The sequence below is a fragment of the Syngnathus scovelli genome, chromosome 1 (assembly GCF_024217435.2).
Source record: "Syngnathus scovelli strain Florida chromosome 1, RoL_Ssco_1.2, whole genome shotgun sequence".
In the NCBI taxonomy this organism is placed as follows: domain Eukaryota; kingdom Metazoa; phylum Chordata; class Actinopteri; order Syngnathiformes; family Syngnathidae; genus Syngnathus; species Syngnathus scovelli.
The window spans coordinates 16,174,930-16,196,468 of NC_090847.1; the positions used below are offsets into that span (position 1 = coordinate 16,174,930).

General features: G+C 41.8%; 1 protein-coding gene across 1 annotated transcript; it reads left to right on the top strand.

Moving 5' to 3' along the window:
• The first annotated feature begins 300 nt into the window (after nucleotides 1–300).
• On the top strand, nucleotides 301–20,057 carry apln (apelin). The gene is made up of 3 exons (XM_049739289.2): nucleotides 301–737; nucleotides 15,792–15,964; nucleotides 18,655–20,057. Exons 1-2 carry the CDS (start codon nucleotides 671–673, stop codon nucleotides 15,956–15,958), a joined length of 234 nt encoding a protein of 77 aa, XP_049595246.1. The 5' UTR covers nucleotides 301–670; the 3' UTR covers nucleotides 15,959–15,964; nucleotides 18,655–20,057.
• Nucleotides 20,058–21,539: the final 1,482 nt, after the last annotated feature.

Below are 21,539 nucleotides of genomic sequence, written 5' to 3' on the forward strand. Positions count from 1 at the left end.
GATACAAAAGCAGGAAGCTCATCTCGCACCTACCCTTCCTTCTTTCATCCGCTATTAGCGCTTATTTGGATTCCCCCAAATTCCTAGCATGTCATCCTGCTTTGCAATTTCAAAAGAGTTTTCAACAAGAGCATCTGTTGGGCTATTATCATAAACCTGCACGCACCCCCATGCTCCCGCTTCTTCTTCTTCACACCCCTCCCTCTCTTTTTGGCAACTCCCAGTCCATGCACACTTACTGACTTTGGGGGGAGGTGGCTTTTCTGTGACCTAGTGGCTCCGAGATACATAAGCCACATGACCAGACAGCCTCCTTATCCGAGGAGTGCAGGACTTCCAGAGACACTCACAGCTCCACTGAACTTGGCTGCTCATTTTCTGACACACACCGTGGGGGAGCTTGGATAGAGACGTGCCTCCAGTCATTGGAGTGGAGCTGTCACATATAACACACAAACACACATTTAGACAACACTCATTTCTTACACGCACACACACACACACAAACACAGAGCAAACAGTCTCTTTCATTCTCTTTCACTTGCACGCTCTCTCTCTCTTTCTCTCTCTCCTCCCTCCCATCCACACACACACAAACACACACACATACACACACAGCACTACAGTATATCAGCGAGCGACGAGCGGCGAGCCAGAGGGGAGTGCAGAAATGAATGTGAAGATTCTGACGCTGGTGATTGTGCTCCTGGTGTCTCTGCTGTGTTCTGCCAGTGCTGGTGAGTAGAAGCGAGGCACCCCTCACACACCTTCTCTTCTTTTTCCTCCCTCTTCTATTTCTGTCCTGTCTGTGCTCGTGCAAGCTGATCTGTGTTTGTATGTGTGGTTGATCAGTTACCCAGCGTGTGAGGGCTCTCAGCAGGCTTGTAGGAGCACCTGGCCGGGTACAGTACTGCACTGCAGTGGTTCACAAGGCTTCAACTTGAATGTTGTTCTCTTGGCTTAGGTGCATCATTATCATCCCTCATGAATCTCCCCCCGTCTCACCTTGATGTGAAGCCAAGCTGCAAATGGAGTACTGAGGGCTTGTGTGCGTGGGGTGATGGATGCATGGCATACTGTTGTTATGAAATGTAAGCTTTGCATGGCACATGTTCCACAAGCCCGGGAGGGAATCTTGACAAATTGACAGCTTGTGTTCCATCTGACCTGCATTGCATGATGATTATTCCGTGACTTTGATTGTGCAGCAGAGCAACACGCTGCTCATAGAAGCATCCTGCGCTGATGATAACGAGGATGGTATAATTGTAAGGGTTGGTGGGGAGAACACACACACATCCCAGATGTGTGGATCCTCTCTCCCAGGATTCGGTCTTGACGTCTTGCCACGTGAAATTTCCGTAAAGTGCCACCGGAGACATTGTTGGACTATATATGGATGCCTGTGAAGTCTAATATTGCACATTATTGCCTCGGGAGGGTTTAAGGGTGGCTTCTTTGAGGGGAGTGATGGGCCAAGCTTGCAGATGTGATGCAGGTAACACTGTAGTGTGAAGAAACAACAGCTAGGCCTTGTGTAAACGTCCAAGCCATTCTTGGGATTATCACCTACCTCCCAACTACAGTTGCGGGGAAGACACACACACACACACACACGCACACACGCACACGCGCACACACGCACACACACACACACACACACACGCACACACACACACACACGCACACACACACAGGCTATAGGCGATATAGGCTGTGAGAGGTGATTGAGTCCAGACTGATTGCAGTGATAAGGCTACATGCCTGGAATGATAGACTTAGGTAGAAAAAGAGAGGCTGTGCAAACGGGATGCTGTCCATTCTGCGATATTGATCTACCAGAGCGGCACCATCCACTTCCCATGCTTCCCTGCACATTTGCCGTACAGCGACACACGCTATTTTTGTCTGACGCTACTGGGTGCACGACCAAATGGGAAGCAATTATCTAGCATCATGGCCAGTGTCGTTTTTCGCACCACTGTGTGTGGCGAAGCGTGTTCGGCGCCTCGCGTAGCCCCACGGTGAAAAAAACAGAGCTTTTCACCACAGCTTATCCCTCTTAGTGTTTGTTCCAGTCATGCCGCTTATGTGCTTCCCATTCCTACCCCTCCTTACCCTGGGCTGCTACTGTGGAGTACCAGCGCTCCATTGATGGGGAGGAAACGAGAAAAGGGGAGCTGGTAGAGATGAAGGGAGGCAAGAGTGTTGCGACGGTGATGGGTGTGGGGAGGTATGCTAGCTGGAGTGTGTCTGCTAGGCACAAGCAGCATGCGTCGTCGTGGAAAGGTGTCAGAAGAAGCTCCTACGTGTAGGCAGTGGGTGTGAAGTCTTTTATTTTGAGACAAATGCACTTCCGATTTATTGGGCATCTGTCTCAGCCGTGTAAGCGTCTGGGAATTGAGGTAAAATGCAAAGGGAAGTGAAGCTGTATGCAAGGAATTAAAGCGTTGAATAATGAACTGAGACCCATTTTGGAGATTTATACTTAAAGGAGTCTTGCAGTCAGAGGTTTACTGGAAACTTTTCATAAATTTGTCATTCAAAAGTTTGATTAATGGTAGCATTATTTTCAAAGTATTCACAAGCAAAACTGACTGAAAAACTGTAAATTACATGCCAGGCCAATTTTTAGTAATTCCACCATGTGAAGGAACATTTGGTCATATTTTGAATATAACCGATCAATCAATCTGGTACTTCAACAAAAAGTCCAATTTATAAAGCTTCTTTCCCCAAATATAAAAATCATTTTAAAGCATGCTTTGCTTCGACACTAGACAAAGACATAGGAAATATATATGAGAACAACTAAAATTGTGCTGGCTTATTTAAGGAGCTTGAATGTGATTAGTTAATTTCAAAGACATCCACGCCCCAGTTATGAGGCAAGTTTAAATGTATACCACATTCATGTATCTACAAAATGCTTTACATAAAACATGAAAAAACTATGGAAATAGAAACAAATGTTAAGACATTAAAAAAATACTAATGATTAAATTTAATCACAAGGCATGAGAGGTTGAGGTTGTAGGTCACATTAACGTCAAAAGTTTTGAAGTGATTGCTCTTCAATTCATTTATTACACCACAAAAACATGTCATGGTGGGAAGCTATTTTATGTCCACTGTACGTAGATATTTGATACTGATATTTCATTATCAGGTGTACCACCCACATAAGTACATAATTAAAAAATCACTTGATAAGTAGAAGCGGTCCTTTTTACTTTTTTAGCTTGTCAAATAACCATTTATGCCTTGAGTTTTTATAGACAACCCTTTCAATCGTTTCCACTCTCTAAAACACTGTTGCCATGAAAACTAATGGTCAAAAAGGCACTTGTAAAAAAGAAAAAAAAAAAAGAAAAAAATAATACATTTTCAATGGTGCTGTGGAAATGGTACCTGAGCACCTTGTAAAATTCTAAATCATCTAACAAAAAAGGAGCAGTGGCCTTCTGCGTGTAATACTACCATCCCCAAGATGTGCACTTCAATTACCCATCCTTGAAAAGCACTCTGGCTCAAGAGAGGGCTCCAGCTTTAGACATGTGGTATCCATAATTCATCCCCGAGGCCGATCACTCTTTCTCGCTCTGACTCTCAAGACGTAAACAGTCCTTCCTTGTGTCTGTCGCATGAGCATCCATCCTTTTCTCTGCACCCCATAGCAACACATATGACAGCAGACGCACACAGACACACACACGCACGCACGCACACACACACGCACACACAAACACACAAACACACATTGATGTAATTGTGCTAGCTGGGTTAAACAGGTGAGGTAGTCATGAAGCCCTGATGGGCTGTGCTTTTATCTGACCGAGAAATCGACTGCCTGGAAAGCGGGCGATATCATGTGAGCCTGTCAACGCTGCTATTATTCCGTATGAAACTTTGATGTACTGTTGGGGCTGGACGCACGCATAAGGCACCGCAGTGCAGCATGCTCATACGATCATCCTCGGGTCAAACTACAGCCAAAAACAGTAAGTGAGGTATCTCACAAGGGGGCAGAAAACAGCGCCTGGTCTGGTCTGATTGGCAAGTGTAAATCATTATGTGGGGCGTGCTAATGCAAAGAAGGTGTTTGTGCTTTTGGATGTGATTATGGTCACTGAGGAGAGAACAAACGCAACTAAACATTTCCAGATGCTCGGGAATGTCTTAATAAGTGCTGTATGACACGGAGGAGCCGGTCTGGACCAATGTTATTATGGGATTATTGAAGAAAGGAAGGTGGGGAACCAAAATATTAGAAACAGTGATACAAAATGAAGTACACTACCATGCCTTGAGATACGAGTCGTCATTTGGATATGGGTGGCGTTTGGTGGCAGTGAACTCGAACGTCAAATCTCTTTGTGTCACAATAAGCAGCATTTTCACAAATATTAAACAATTCATCAAAACTGCCACTCCTCATTCAAGTTTACTGTCACACTAGCCATAAAACACACGTTACACAATCACACGTGTATTTAAAACAACCACATAGAAAAGTCCTCTCAGCCGAAGGCTCACAAACAGTGCAAAACGACAATGACGTGCTAACAGGTTGCATCAGTAGTTTTAGAAGCAATGATATTTGAATACAAATAGTGGCCCTACACATGTAGACAGATAATATAAGTCATATATTGTTTGTCCTCTACACAAAATGACTAATATTATTGCATCTTACTGAGCGACTAACATTGGTAGTAGTAATATACTAAGACTTACTAAGTGATCGTAGAAGTAGCAGCAGGACTACTACTAGTAATAGTACTAGCAATCTTCTTTGTTTGAGTATGCAGGACTGTACGGTATTATACTGCCTCCTGTACAGTATTATACTCCCTCCTGGTGACCACACCAGAAGGAGATGCATAACGAGTTGAATTGAAGCATTAAATCATGATGCACAAACTATTTCTTTCTTTTACATCCTAGCTAATTATACCATTACTCCATGGTTTTATACAGTACAATATTATAGAGTGTTATTATTTACATTTCTATGTTTTTTGTCATAGTTCGACTGGTGGGATACAATGCTTACCATTTTTTATCATCATTAATTGTTTTTGTGAATGCAACATTAGTCACCAGCTCTTGCAAGGAATCTCACAGGATTGAGACCAGGTGGACCTAATTTTGTGGCCTAGTGTTTGAGGTGATGCGTGGCCTCCCAATGGAGACGTTCTGGCCTCAAATGAGCAGATTTTTAAAGACATGCAGACGTCTGCATAATATTGGCTGATGCGAGCTGAGTGAATGGCACCCACCATTGCTCTGGAGCAAGTGAGAATTAAGGAAGCGTTTTAGAGAAAAATCACGCGTCATTTGGTCAGGATATAAGGGTAACCTTTGCGCCGACGCACCCTGGAGATTCTTGAAGACTTTGGCATATGTGAGTGCCGTGCAGCCATAATGCAATTCAGAAGCCTTTCACTGAATAAATCTACTCACTTAGATCTTCCCTGGAGAGCCAATACGGCGGAGGGAGGGGAAAAAAAGAGCAAAGACAAGTTAAAAAAGAAAAGCTGAGGGACTATAAAATAAAAAGGTGGACAAGGAGCAAGGCTATATGGGATCTTGCAGGGTTGTCTCATCAAAAATCTCACAGATGGTTATACTGTAGCCAGAGGAAAGCTGACACTTATTGTGGTGACATGTGGAGCACTCCAGACCCTTATGGGAACTACAGTCGTACATTGAGACTCAAGTTCAAATTGTTCCACGGTCACACTCGTAACTTAAAACATCATCTTCCAATCTGTTCCAATCTCCCCCAAATTGAAAATGTGTTTTTTAGGAAGGAGAAAAACATTCAGATAGATAGATAGATAGATAGATAGATAGATAGATAGATAGATAGATAGATAGATAGATAGATAGATAGATAGATAGATAGATAGATAGATAGATAGGTAGGTAGGTAGGTAGGTAGGTAGGTAGGTAGGTAGGTAGGTAGGTAGGTAGGTAGGTAGGTAGGTAGGTAGGTAGGTAGGTAGGTAGGTAGGTAGATAGATAGATAGATAGATAGATAGATAGATAGATAGATAGATAGATAGATAGATAGATAGATAGATAGATAGATAGATAGATAGATAGATAGATAGATAGATAGATAGATAGATAGATAGATAGATAGATAGATAGATAGATAGATTCTTGCTTTGAATTGCAAGTGAGAAATCCATACATAAGTGCTTTACGGTGTTAGTGAACTCAATTCAACACAAAAGCAGCTGTTTTCCAGAGTCAATAATTCTTCAAAGAAGAGGCATCAAGCTGTTTGATTCCATTCCTTGTTGAAGTTTACTGGCAAACTAAACATAAAAGAAAGAATTACATGTTTATTTAAAACAACCACACAGCTTGTCCTTTGTAATTTTCTTTTTTAGCTCAATGCAAACAAACAATGCAAAATTCCTTCCAACGACTAACAAATAGCATCAGTGTTGTCTCATCATTACCCTTTAAGCAACAGATATTTGAACACAAATTGTAGAGAAATACATGGAGACAATGTTGTGGATGAATTGTCGTTTCCATGAGTAAAACTGCCTGCCATGCTCATCGTGGCAACAAAATTCATACGTTTCATTGGCCGTGACATTGTCACTCACTTGCACGAGGTTGATGTATTTTGAAAAAAGCGTGACATAGGAACTATTTTAATAAGTGTTGCCTTGATTTACAAGTGGCCCGACTTGCAAGTGTTTAGAATTACAAGCCTTGGTCAATTCTTTTTCCCTTTATGTTGTGAGCAAACAATACAGTAAACAAAACAATGTGAGCTAGAGTGTTAGCCTTTTATTGAACGGGACCTATGGTCAAATTCATGAATTCATAATGAGATCACTTGCAAGGAGATGCTGTTGTACAACTTGCTGCCACGTCAGAAAACAATCTCAAGCACCTAACATCACTCACTAGACCACACCTTTTAAAGCCACACATCGGTCTGTGCAGTCATTGCAAATCATAAAACCAGTTTATTTATTTGTATCATTTAAACCACATTTGAAATATTTGTATGCAAAACAGTGGTATTTTTCTTTCTTAAAAATATGTCAGCAAAAATTGTGTTTTGGAATTGATTCGTAGCATTTCAGCTCATTTCAATCGGGTATTTTTACATATACATACAAGCACCGGGAAATTGAGTTATGTGATTAGTTACAGAACAATTTAAACTTATAAATCAGAGTACCGTGTATGCCGCCTTTAACAATCAAAGTGCATAACCTGAGCTGGGCATGAAGCTGTATGAAGTGGAGTGGGTCAAGTTCTGGCTAACCAGACCTCATGTGATCTTGCTGTCCCCCCTTAATTAGAGTCAGACAGTCACCCCGCTAACAGCTTTCCACCAGTGCCCAATGAAAATATTATTTACGACCCTCTGTTTGAACATTAAGTGTTTATACATTTACAGCAGTAGCCCTGGCAGATTTAATTCCTGATCGAGATCTGAGGAGACACTTTTATTAACAAGCTGTCAGATCACAGAATAAATATTGTGCTCTTTAGGAATGTAGGTGCTTTAATTGCCTTCAAACTCAATTTAAAAGACTGCAAAGAATTGCTTTGGACATGTCATTTTTTGGTAGAAGCCCATTCATGGTTTATGTTGAGGCTCACAAATTCAGATGTGGCTAAAAGCAACTCGCAGCTGGTTGATCTTAGTCTGCAATAAAGATGCCAGTAAAGAAAGGAGATCCGACCGTTGAAGTGGGATTCGGTCTCAAGTTTTAAAGTTCCCCTGCGGGGGATGCGTGACGGGGTGCTTTGCGCAACATGTTTCCATCACTAAGCTATTGTGGCGTCTCTCGAGTGGTTTCAAACTGTCATGTTCACAGTGTTTTCTCTTTGACTGAAGCGCTTGAAAATCATAACTCTCGTTCCCTACGCAATTGGAGATCACTCGCAAAGAGTGAAATCATGCATTATTCATTGCATTCGTCGCCACATTGTGTTGTTGACTATTTTACATGTTATAATCTTGTCGGTCAAATGACCTGCCACTGAATAATAGTGGCGGTCTAGCCTACGCGCAGGTGGTTCCCCTGGATCAGTACCGGGCCCCTCGCTAGTGTTAGGGAGAATGGAAACAGATGTTTATAAAATTACCAAAACCATTTATAAACATTTATCCACATAATGAAAACAGTTTATTCCAAGCGAGACCTTGAGGTTCATCTGCAACACTGGTGGCTGTCACTGAGTTAACCTTCCATCTCTATTCATCTCATTTATATCTTTTCTTTATTTATGAATCCATTCATGTCATATATGACAATGATTTCCAAAGATATTTAAGTTCAACTTTAGAATAAGTACATTGGTTCAAAGCGAGCATCATTTTACACCCATTGTGTCCAGGTTGGGCATCTGAGCCAACGCTTTTCCTCTAGTGATGCAGTCTGATGCAACGTAGCTGCTATTTCCTGTCATCACAAGTGTATATACAGTGTACTGTGGGGAGAGCCAAGGCCCCTGCATAGTGACATTTCCCTCCTGTTTCTCCTCCTCCAACCTGTCAAATGGCAGTAGGCAGGTTCACAGCCCAAGAGGAGGTAGGATGATGATGACACAGGAGAGAGCGGGGTTGTGTTTTGCTTTGTCCTTGACATGCCATCTTTAAGGATACTCTCAGACAGCATCACAAATGTGGATGTAGCCGACTTCAGTACCGTTCCTCAAGAAACATGCACTACTGCACATTGGTGGTCAAACTTCAGCTGTATGGTGGCAGTGAACTCAATTCAAGCCACTTCAGTTCACAAAAGTAACAGTTGGGCAAATAGTGAACAATTCATTAATAAAAGGCTTACAGCTTATAATGGCACTCCCAGTTGAGGTTTACTGTATAATTAAACACAAAAGCAAAATTTACCTATTGCGTATTTAAAACATCACAGTTATTCTTTAGCAAAGTATGCTTACCTTATTGCTAACAATCAGCGGAAAACATTGTTGACATGGATTGCCGTCCATATTTGGACACAAATGGTGGGGCAACACATTTAGACAGCTAATATGACAAATCGACAATCGTAACAAACATTTTTCTTTCACTGTGATAAATGAATAATATTACAGCATCTTCCTGGATCACCAGTTGTTTTTTGTTTATAGTTGTAGAAGAAGAACTATTTTTCTTTTGTTTCTGTTTGTTTGCATGACTGTAGCATGATGGGTGAGGTGCTCCTTCAATTACGCCCTGACAGATCACATATGTCTGATGCCATAGTAAGAAAGAAGTAATTGGTGTCGAGAAGTATTGTGAGGTGATACATCTGGACTGAGAGACTAAGATTTTTGTACGTTGGGGAGGAGCTAAGTTTAGCCTGTGTTTTTAGAGGAGAGTCCTACCACATGTTTTCAAGTAATAATCTATAAATCATTTATTTTGAAAGGTAATGTTGGTAATTGTATTTTAAATAATATGAGTGTTTAGATTGTGCCACATTTATTTTAAACTATTAATGCACTGATACTGTAGACTTCAACTGGAACCATCTTCCACAACTGCTCATCATGTTTGGGCTGGCAGCAGGGCCGGCAAACTCAAATTTTGTTCTTCACCAGGGCAAAGTTTGAGCACTTATTTAGTTTGGCTGCTGGAGTACAGAAGCCCCCAACTTGTAGTAACCTTGTAGCCACAAATTCACCCCTCCAACTAGAAGTGTGACTGCAAATAAAGCGACAGGCAGTCAAGTAGCGAGGGGAGTCGAGAGCTTCATTAGCCGGCTCAGTGCTGCTGCCGGCAGCACTTTGAACTGGTAGCGCTCTGATCATCAGCGAGCACGCCATCTCACACCTCATCATTTCATACGCTCGCTACTTTGGGCACAAGGCAGGCTGACTCACAGGGACATCTGCAGAAAGTAGTGGGCTGCTTGTTTTTCATCTTAATTTTCTCTGAACCTTCACACTGAGGGTACGGTGAGGGGTTGCAATAGAAAGCTGCATTAAACGGGAGAAACTTTTCATGCACTTTGCTTTCCTAATGGACAAAGACGGCCTTCAGCTCGGCCACAAGCGCAGCATTATCATAGCGCAACAATGCTGCATATCAAACAGCCCCCAGCCGAAATCAAAGACGACACAAAACAAATGCTCCTGAGACTGCAGAGGAGGCTTAACATCACAGATAAAACGATCATTGATTCTAACTGTACCATATGCTGGTACGTTGATGAAATCTGAGTTTGGAACAGGGGTGTCTAACCTTTTTTACTCAAGGTAAAATAAATTAAGGCTGAAAAAGCCTCAACATTCTTCACTTTTAACACGCTAAAACTAATCAATCAGTGTAAGTGAGGATATTATTCTTTATAGTTTTAAATATCGTTACTGTCTGGCAAAAATCTCACAGGGCAATGCAAATGTCCCCCGGATTGTCGTTTGGACCGCCCTGGATTATAATTTAAGGTGATTGATCTCGCTCCGAACTGAGTGGCTTCATGGTGGCTGCCATGGTAACGTGGTCTGAAACTCAGCTATTGGTACCACTTTCTGCCAATGGCCAAAATTACTTAGGGTGAGGATGGGGGGGGGGGGGGGGGGGGGGGGGGGGGGGTCTGCGATGAGCATCAACTGCCTACCTGTTTGGACATCTGCAGGGTGGACGTGTGTGGCAAGGGATGACAAATCCCTCAATGTAAGGCTAAGAGAATGTTTGGATTGTTCTAGCACAATTAATACTTCATCCCGGCTAAATAATCCTGATCCGCTTATACCGTGGCAAGCATCTCTGCTTCATCTGGCTGTGTGGGTTAGCGTGTATTTGGTAACGATGTGGATTCACCGGCTAATGCCACTCGTCGCCTCTAAGTTAATGAAGAAGGGGAGAAGCAGGGTTGAGACAGCGGGTCTGCTCCTCCGACGTCACGCGATAACCATGGCTACACCCTCCAGGGAACTCATTCTTCCTCTCCACAGCAAAGCCAATTGATGTTTGCTTACCCAGGAGGTTTGCAAGTTGTCCGTATAATGGGCTGCAACCACAGAGCATGTTATTCTCTTTTATACTATCCTTTTTATTATTTGCAATAATTGTAGGAACATAATGTAATTGTGCGGTTGCAGAGAGACAATCATTGATATGTAATTCTATTGTGTGACCAAAATAGACTCTTTTTACTGCTCATTTTTATCCTTCATTCAAAGGGATCATTAGAATTCAATCAAATAACTCAATGTTGAACTATAATTTTCTCCAGTCCAAAGATTTAACAATGTCCAAATTAGTGATTCTTCTGCAAAAGTGCTAAAGGCACTCAGGGACACAAAAGCAATATCCTTTCTATGTTGCTCCAAACCAAGGCAGCATCATTCCATGTTATGTGGTGATGGCTCTCATCTTTAATAATCAGTGTCAATTCATTTCTGTCTTTGTCATTATTGTCAGTGAAAGCAAATTCTGACGGAATTGTGAGATCCACTTCACCACTACAAGTAGGACCAGTGTACAGCGCTGTTTAGTGAACCACTACTTTTATCAAAGGGGGATATGTACCTGACCTACGTACATGCAATAGGTGAAAATCTGCTAAATAAAGAGACCCACATGTAAAACCTTTCTTTAAAAAAAATCTCCAATGTGCTTTAAACAAATATGTATTCGAGCACAAAAATTATGAGCTACTGTTATATTCAATGTCTAAACGTGATGTTGTGCCATTTGTTTTCAAACATGATGTTTAAAGGGTTGTTTATATATTTGTTTTCCATTAGCGAGCAGACAAAAGACTTGACCTTGTGTTTGTTTGAAATCTATATTTCTCCTAGTTTTAGATTTCATTTGACCATAAACTGAAAGTGAAAGGGAATTTATTTCCTCATTAATATGCCAAAGCGCCAAATCACACTAATAGCCACACCATATCGTCAAAGATTTGGTTGAACATTTTTTCCGTTTCTGTAAGTGGCCAAAACTTAGACATACTGTAAAGTAAAATGCACTCCGATAACAACCTTCCTTCTTCTGCTAGTTGTTTGTTTCCGCATATCGCCAGTACAATCTACAGTGTGTGTCACAGAGATGTCAGATAAGCGATGCAAGCAGAGTAAAGTGAACATGGCGGACAGATTAAATGCTTGTTGGGGTCTTATCCGGCCGTGAGTTTTGATCAATGCGATTGCGACACGGTTGATTCACCATTGACGCGACATAGATGAGCAGCAGGTAAGATGGGTAAACAAACGGCCATTAAGATCCACGAGACGATCAATCAGAGAATATTGAATGTGGATTAAATGTCGATGGCCAATGCAAACAGTGTTTCTATACATTTAGTGCGACCTAAACTCTGAACACAGCGCCTCTGTGTGCTCGCTGCAATTGTTTCTCTCGCAGTCTTGTGTAAGTTAATCTGCGCTGCACTAATGACAGAAAAATGTGTGTTGTCGCTCCATTTACAAGCGTAGACATTTGTTATGAGGTTGTTTTGGCAGTCGGTTCACACAAATCAGCTTTACGACTATTCATAAGCAGCTCTGGCCCATTGGCAGCACTGTGATGTACACTTTGTTCTCGCCTGCCATGAGGGCAGCTGATGAACTCGGCTTTAAACCAAAGAATGGCCATTTTTCTTCCCTGGAAGTTATATTTTATATCCCTAAAGGCTGCGGTTCTGATGATGGACTGTTGCAGTAACAATACAGAGAAGCTGTCAATATTCCTCTTTGCACTGGGCCGTGATAAGAAGGACAGCACGGCATTTGATGAGAGGCAACGTATCGCCTCAGGATGTGTTTGGAAACCAGGGCGGAGAATCAAGCAGCTCATCTTGACAGTGACAACTATTCCCCAACCTACTCAAACTTAATTTGCATTCAACTCTAGCATGCTACATCCATCTTTGCAGAAATAACATCCAGTCATTCTTCAATTTCTGAATATATTAAACTTTAATTTGAGAATTAGCAACAGGAAGATAAGAGTTCAGATTTGGTGCAAAGACAGAAGAAGGGGTCCAAAGTCATCAGAGAGAAGAGCTAAGAGGTTTACTATTGTCAGACATATGTTATCCAGTTAGTTTTGTGCTTTACCAGCTCAGAAGAAACACGAGTATCTCTCCTGGGAAAAGATTAAAGAAGATACTACAGGGACTGCTTCCAATTTCAGGGCAATAAAACGGCTGACATATCCTTGTTTATGGAGATGAAATATGCAGTGGATATACGCACACACACACACACAAATGCGGTCATAAGTCACATCGCAACTTTTCTTACTGGCTGCACGAGTCAATCTATACTGCCAGTCTTATCACCGGCCACAGGATATTTTAACAGCTTTCATTACACTTTTCTATCTGTTTTGACGCAATGGATTGATTGCGATTGGACAATATGTTGCTTCCAGTGCACAGCGATTACTGACAGGCTGCTGTGGCAGTGGACATCTAAATTGTCTCATTGCGGCTCTGGCGTGTGACAATATCAGCATCTGGGACAGGAGATGACTTTTGGCGCTATGATTGCGTTGGTCACAGTCATTTTGCAGATCCACTAGACATTAAAGTGTGACTGCAGGTATATGTGCAATACCAAATGTTTAAGTGATGGTCAATTGTCAAGAAGTAGGAACTAGTCCAAAGTAGCCTATATTCCAAAGTCACCAAAATCTGTGATAACCTTTCCAATGTCACCAAAACCATCCCATAAGAAACCACCATTAGAGAGAGAACTTTCATTCGAAATTATTATTAGGCCAATTGTTTTTTCATTTGTCTTTGAGGCACGAATATGCACCTTTATAATTTAAAGTGGTGAAAGCATGTTGTCCATGTGATTAAAAGTGAGACCTGAACTATTTCAGCTAGTTCTGAGGCTAAATACTGGGTCCAATTGACAGAGAAAAGTATAAATCCTTCCTGGATGCTTCAGTTTGCCATAAAACCTACCTAAACAACACGCGTATTAACGTTCAGCCTCAAGGATTGGAAAAAAATTATCTGAATATTTCAAGAATCTGTGAACGTTCATCTTTCACTGCATCGAGGAATAACAAAAGGATAATGTGCAGATTAAAGTGCCTTGCGGCAAAGATGGGCTTTAAATGCGGAAATATGCAACAGATTTTTTTTTCCCCTTGGTCTATGAATTAGCCTAGTGTTCTGCCACAAATATAGCGTGTAATGTGCTTGCTAAGGGGGATTAGTGTGGAAATGGAACTCGAGATGTCTGGCATTTCAGGGATAACACGTAGAAAACACTCAATGAACTAGCTTACTGACACAGTTAACGAATGCCATTCAGATGCTTTCAGTTGTTCTTTTGACATTTCTTTCAGTATGGTATAGCTGAAGGTTGTGAATCATAGGAAATGATTCAAAAGGCTTTGAACCACACATAAAATCAACCTTGGGGACCTTGGAGAAGATTGTTGTATGCAGCTTCCACTTACACTATAGTAGGACGGCTATGTGTGGAGTTTTTTTTCACCCTCAAATTCAATTTACAGCTTTAATACATTGGTTAGATTCCAACACAGCCATATGCACATATTTTGTTTATATTTAGGATGGCATTTTAGTCATACATCTGGTAAGGAAGTTTGAAGTCCTATGTGGCCCCCTCGATCACTGAGGTTGCCCTCCCATTCCTAGGCCCTTAAAAAGAATCATCACTATGTTGCCAAAGTGTCATTGGTAGAATACATACCTATTATTGAAAGGTTGACACTGAGATTTGGTTAAAAAATAACAACAGTCCCAGCTGCTTAACCTTCAACAATGTCAGTTGTACTAAAATTGTTTTTAGTAACTTAATGCCAACCTTTTTTAGTGACTTGAGCTGCTGTTTCCCTTCCAACCTCACCTCTGCAGTCCACCCTGTGACTTATCTCAAGCTGTGTCCTCAAGCAAGCCATTGTAAAGGTTCCAAAGGTCACTCTTTAGGGAACTCTAAAAATGGTGCCAGTGTCTGTGAGCAAACTGGAATGTCATGACCCCATGTCAGTAGTTTCAATCAACTTTTGACTGTGCCCAGTGGGAATTAGTGTTCCCCCTCTTTTTGTTCCAAAGAAGTCTTAGGAGTGCAGAGAAGATTGGTGAACTCAAATTAAATCAAGGAAAGAGAGAGGACTGAATTGGTTTCCAATAAGACAATCAAAATCATTACAAAAATTCATCCTCAGCTCCATGCATCAGGTTTTCATGTATTCTATGGAGTTATACAAATTGTATATGAAGTCAATCATTACGATAAATATCCCATTACAAATGAGAGTGCTGTGGATCATTCAGTTTATGGCGGTTTGAGCACTCTGAGACACACCAGGGGTGGACCTAGGCGTTTCGGCCAAAGGCTCTTACACGACCCAGGCCAGACTTTGCCAATGGATGAGAACATCTGGGATTACTCTCAAACACGCCTGCGTTCACACACACATATGCACGTACGCACTCACACACACACACACACACACACACACACGCACACACGTACACACAGAATCATCTCTAATCTTGGGACAAACAAAACGATTTGGTTCTGTCACTGTGAGATGTTTATTATCATCTACAGGCAGAGTGACAGAGACGTGAAACACAAGGGATGGGCAGATGTAAATCTGCTCTGCATTAGCTACCACCACACACACTTGATGGACAATGATGCTTGGTGGGCTCTCCATACACACATACATGTCTCGTGGTGCATTATCCATTATCCTTTTCTTCCACACATAATAGACCATGATCAAAATGTGATATTCATACGAGTGTATTGGAATTATTGCTTTGTATATTTAGGTCTGTGTATGGCTTCCACAGGTCCAATGGCCTCCACGGAACATGGCAAAGAGCTGGAGGAAGCAGCCTCAGTGAGAAAGCTGGTGCAGCAAAGCCCTTTGAGGAGCGGTCAGAGCCACAGACCAGCCGGATGGAAGCGGAGACGCCCACGGCCCCGCCTTTCCCACAAGGGGCCAATGCCGTTCTAGAGCAAGGTGAGGTTCAAGGCTCATAACATTTCTTAGACAGCATTCAGTCACTTTGAATGTTTCTGCTGATGAAAGAGTCGAAATATTGAAACTCTTACAATAGTACCAGCATGTCTGTATTCAACACAAGAATGCCATTGTTGACTTTGTTGACAGATTAACGAATTTACATGCCTTCATTGTACCACAAAGGTGGGTCCTGCAGCAATGTCATTCATTTAATCATACGGGAGATTGATATTGTTAGAAACCTAACCTTTGGGTTCATTCCACTAGAATAAATAGGTTGTGTTCATTTGGTTAAGTCAATTAAAACCCTTACACAAAGATAACACTTTCAAGAGTTTGGTTTCTCGTCTTAACCTCCAGCGCTTAAAAGAATGTTTAATTTTGCTGTCAAGTCAAACAACCCGTCGTGCGAATAATCTTTTATCAAAAATCTGAGACAATATTTTACTTCTCACCTATTCACAGTTTGATTTTCTGAGCTGAACCAAAACAACCTCCCTTTATTTCAAAAGAAAACAGACGAGGCGTCACTGAGAAACTAAAACATGCTAAGGCAACATGATCAAATGTACAGTGTGTACATATGCTTGGCCTATGCACTCGCCAATGTTTGCACGTTGCACAAAGCAACAGCAACATATATGTATGTATTCATACGGAAACACAAGATCCATTAGGGAATCTTTCCCAAATGTGCTAAGAGACAGGGGAACTCTCTCAGACAACATTTCCTCCTCAGGGGGTGCCATATAGACATCACTGACCTGCAAAGGGCCGTCATAAATTCAAGCCGAAGTGAGACGAGGCTGCAACCTGCGGACGTCAAGGCATGGTTAATCAGCTAAAAGAAAAAAGTCCTACAATGTGGACAGCGAGACAAACATTTTACAATCCACAGAAAATTATGATCTTTATTGTGTTTTTCTATTTATTTTTTGTAAAACTTCCTTTATGTTGTGCGTTCCATTCAGGACGCTCAAGGGCAAAGAACAATAGTAAACAATGATTCAGAAGTAACACGCATTTGGCAGAACATTGGTCACCCGGTCTTCTTGTGTCAAACAATAAAGAAAGAGGGAACCCTCAACAACTTGTGAGTGTTCAGTGTGTCCAACACAATAAGGAAGTGGCTCTAAAAACTGAATGGTTCATAAATTACGACGCTGTCTCTGCAAACATCATTTAACACCCCTCTCCGGTTCAAAGTCTGTTCATTTAAAGACTTATAGGAAAAGTAAGTTGGCTACGCAGTTAAGAGGCTTAGCAGTCAGCACTCTATATGAGGCTATGGGAAGTGAAGTTTTACTACGCGCAGTTCAAGCTGGCATCCGTTGCATAGGTAGACTCGTAGCATCAGTAAATTAGTTGTAAAAAGGAGTGCAAAAGAGACAAGCTCATCGACTCTGGATGTCAAGTCATCACTGAGTAGCTCTCAATTTAAGGAAAATAAGCAGATATATTTGCTGCATTCCAGAGTTAACCCAGGGTATGTTTGGTTGAAATCTTCAATGGCAAGATTGTGGCTCATTGGCACGGTGGTCTGAATCCACCAACAAATCGGACTGATGAGAACGTACTGCAGGGCACAGAAATGATACCTACCCCTAGTAGAGTTTGCACTTGACGCCAGGAAATGATACAACCAGATGATGAGCTAGACACTACACAACTCATTCAGTACTCCTGCACAATCCAAAATGCATCTAAAACTACAGCCGAATAAAAAAATGATGCCTCTAAGTTGAGGTGATTATGGTAGATGGTGGTACCAATCTACCAGCTGTGTGATTTACTAGCATCTCACCATCTTAATGTCCGAGGAATATTGGACAGATCATCTTTTATTCTTCAAAACACCACAGGCGATGTGAAAATTTCCTCTTGACACATTCCAGATGTGAGATGAAAGACTCTTGATCGCAAGCTCTAACATTCAAACTTTCCGCCAGGCCAACATTATAAAAGTCAAGCCACTAAACGACAGAGAGACGACAGGATATTACACATTTTGAAGCCACGGGCAATTTTTGAAGGCCTATGTGAGAAAGCTTAGAGCTGGAGTCCTACAATGATTTTTCCATTTAAAAAAAAAAGAAAAGTAGTCCAGCAACTCCTCCTTTGGGATGACCTCAAACAGTTGTAGTGAGATCATTCTGAGGACCCAGCAAACAAAACAGATAGTGTATACAACTCAGTGCAGATCAGATACACGCATGTCAATTCACTGGGCATGACATGACTGCAGAACTATGCCAACTTGAAACAAGAATGGGCCCTTATCAGTTAAGGCAACTTGTTTTCTTGCAACAGAGCTCAAACCCAAGGGGAATCTCTGGAAATGATCACAGACTGGATCGAAAATAAAACGCCAAATAAAGATAACAGATATCCCTTTGGACAAGTGCTGATCCTGTGCCCCAAGTGTAGAATAAGGATGAGTTTGTGTTGTCCATGAGACATATACTGTAGAACTCTTTGAATCAAAGACCCATGAAATCTGGTTGAGACATGTCTGGATAAAGCTCTACTTCACTCTTTCTTCATATGCAAGATAACATGCGGTGCCACACACAGAAGGTTCTGTTCGATGTGGCCCAAGGGAGCACACTTATCAAACAGGAAATTTAAAAGTCTGCATGACTCATGAACACACATTCTGATGACGCTTCTGTGTTTCTCTTTTTTAGGCACTGCTTTAAGCGCCATCCCCCAGGTTCTGATTTCTATGCTCTTCCTTTGCCATGGGGGGCCTTGCTGCTAAGGGCCTATGCTTGCCCAGCCTGAAGAGTGATGTCCATAGCACCTGCTGGTTCTTCAAGCAACTCTGTCCACAAGAAAAAAAAAAAAAATCAGGACAAGCCGCTCAACCCTTAGCTCTAAGGAGGAACGAGGGAGGGCAGTGATGGGGGGGTGGGGAGTTACTGAGCCCCTAGCCATCTGATTCTAATCCTCTGTCACCCTAAATGACTTGATCTGTCTCTGTCTTCTCCCAAATGTTGTTTTTCTTTACCTATGATTTGCTTTTTAGACACCAATCATAGCAGTCTCCTTGAGAGTCTTACACACTTAGCATGACATGGTTCAGACTCTCTCTCTAAGAGCATCTGTCACTTCTCCCGTGTAATTTTCCTGTCAATGGAATCTAAGGTTGGCCCCCAATTGTGTCACTGTGTAGCAGCTTAATGGCTTTTGCAAAGGAAGTAGGAGCTAATCATACAACAGTTAATTGGTCAAATATTATTAATTATTATTATTCATATATTATTTGCTAGTCTGTATTTCTACTGCTTAAAGGAGTCAACAGTTTAATGAGCAATGAGAAAGGCAAGAGTGTTGCATTTGACTGTGCTTTGCATTTTCTAATGCCATCCACATTTCATTTTTGACAGAAACAATTGCACACATGTCCAAATAATCGACTTAAGTGGCAGAACTACTATATTTTGGAGATTCTGTAATCTGAAGCTAGTTTGGTGTTCGGAACTGCACTCGAGGTCTCTGTAGCAGCATGTGTCATCTCAAATGAGTCTTAAACTCCAAATTTCATTTTCAGTCGTTACTCCAAAACCCTACCACCTTCCTGCCACACGACTGTTAACTGGCATCGGCAGTCTGTGCCACTTACAGGCTTGCCTTGCCTTTTAATGAAGTGCCAAATAATGAATCCACTCCAAATGCTGCCAGGGTGTGAAGAAATTGCCTCTGTTAAAGTTTTGAAATACTGACACGCATTTGAAGCGAGGGGTGAATCAACATTGGATCATACCATTTCAATTACTAAACCTCAAATGGCACTTCACCCTTGGCTAAATACTCCCAGTTTGGGATTATCTGAATTATACACCTTCAAGGGTGGGCATCTTCTTGATGCTTGGATTTGTTCCCCTGCATTAATTAGAAGAAAGTGTCGCAAATGAGAAACCTCACTGGAGGCACACCCACTTTTACCTGGTTATTCCTTGGCTCATGCCCCAAATCAAGATCAGTCTATCACGAATGGTCCTGCTGTCTAATCCTATAGTGACTTTAAACCTTTGACCGAACGATATGCCTTTGCATCATACTGGAATACACCACTGTTTATCTATGATCTCTGTGTTTAAGTCTTTATTTTTTCCTCAGGGTGCTAGCGTAGGGGCTTGTACTAGATCAGTCTATCATGTAAAACAATCATAGAGTTTGCAACATTTAAAGCTTATATCAGCATATTTTCGTAAACATCATTACTCTCATTGCGTGTAGTACAATATAACCATGTAACCATGTCGTGGCCCTTTCCGGTGGTGATCATTTGCCTACATTGAGTTGGGTACAGTTGCCTTGCCAGTCCGCCAGCTCTTCCACAGCACAGGTGGTTGAGGCTTTGATCCGTACCCTCATTATAACGCTGAGTTAATCTTTCTCAGATGGATCTCCCCGAGGCTGACCGGGGCCACGTAGACTGAGCTCGTTGGTTAAATTGGCTTAGACTGGAACCTCAGCCTCGACCCCCATCCCCTCAATGCCCTCCGTCACTTCATAGCCAGCCTGGTTCAGTGTGTAACCAGGTCACTAAGACCTTTCATCGCCATTTGTTAGGCTTGAGGACCAAAGCACAAACTGTGACTTAACTTAAACCCCAAGTCTCTTTGTTGCTGCATCTCATGCAAATATTTTAATCAAACAAATAGGCGTGTTAGGCTTCCGAGCCTTTATGAAGAGCGCATCAAAAATCCCAGTGGTAGTCAACACTGCCAAGATTATACCTTGATTAAAAATGTATTCAATCCTCGAGCACTGTGAAGCGTAATAATTCCAGTTCTACTGTTATTGTTTTTTTTTTTCATATCCTGCCAGACAGAAATGTAGATTTTATAAAATCTACTCGGGTGTGAGGTTGTCTGTGATGGGGGAAGATAGTCGGGGGACAGAAGTTTTGACGTCGGAAGTCGACTGGGTCACGACAAGGGGTTCATATTGATATCCACCACCCCACGCCCCATCTCAGAAGTTATTGTAACTGGAGCCGAACGTCTGTATCCGCATTCTTCGTCATGAATGTATCCTCACCATCTGCACCAGCCACGCTGCCCTTCAAGAGACCAGAGCAAACCAACGTCAACCCCACACGGAATCTTGCTGAATAAAAAATTCAAAGACAAATATCCCGCAGGTCCCAAGTATCTGGTTTGAAGTAATCTCAACAAATAAGCGTGGCTTTGCTCCAAGGCCTCTCTGCATGGGTTCACCAGGCTGCACTTTTGCAATTACATTATGCTGCTGGAAAAATATGCCCTGAAAACAAGAGTCTCTTGGTTTGAAAAGGTTTTCCAGTGTGTTGTGACAATTCTATCTTGTCCGTTTATTTATTTTTATTTTTTTTTTTTTTTTTGTCTAGCTGGTTGTCCAAAGCTTACCTTTTTGACTACAGTCTGAAATGTTGTATCTTTTGTGGATGTAACAAAATAGAAAAGTAGTCTGCAGCACAATATGTCGTGGACACGTGAAAGCTTTCAGGCATCCCTTTTTTTTTTTTGTGTAGATCGTAGCCCAGAGCACATCAGGTTAATGGGCCTTGTGGTGTGGAAGGACA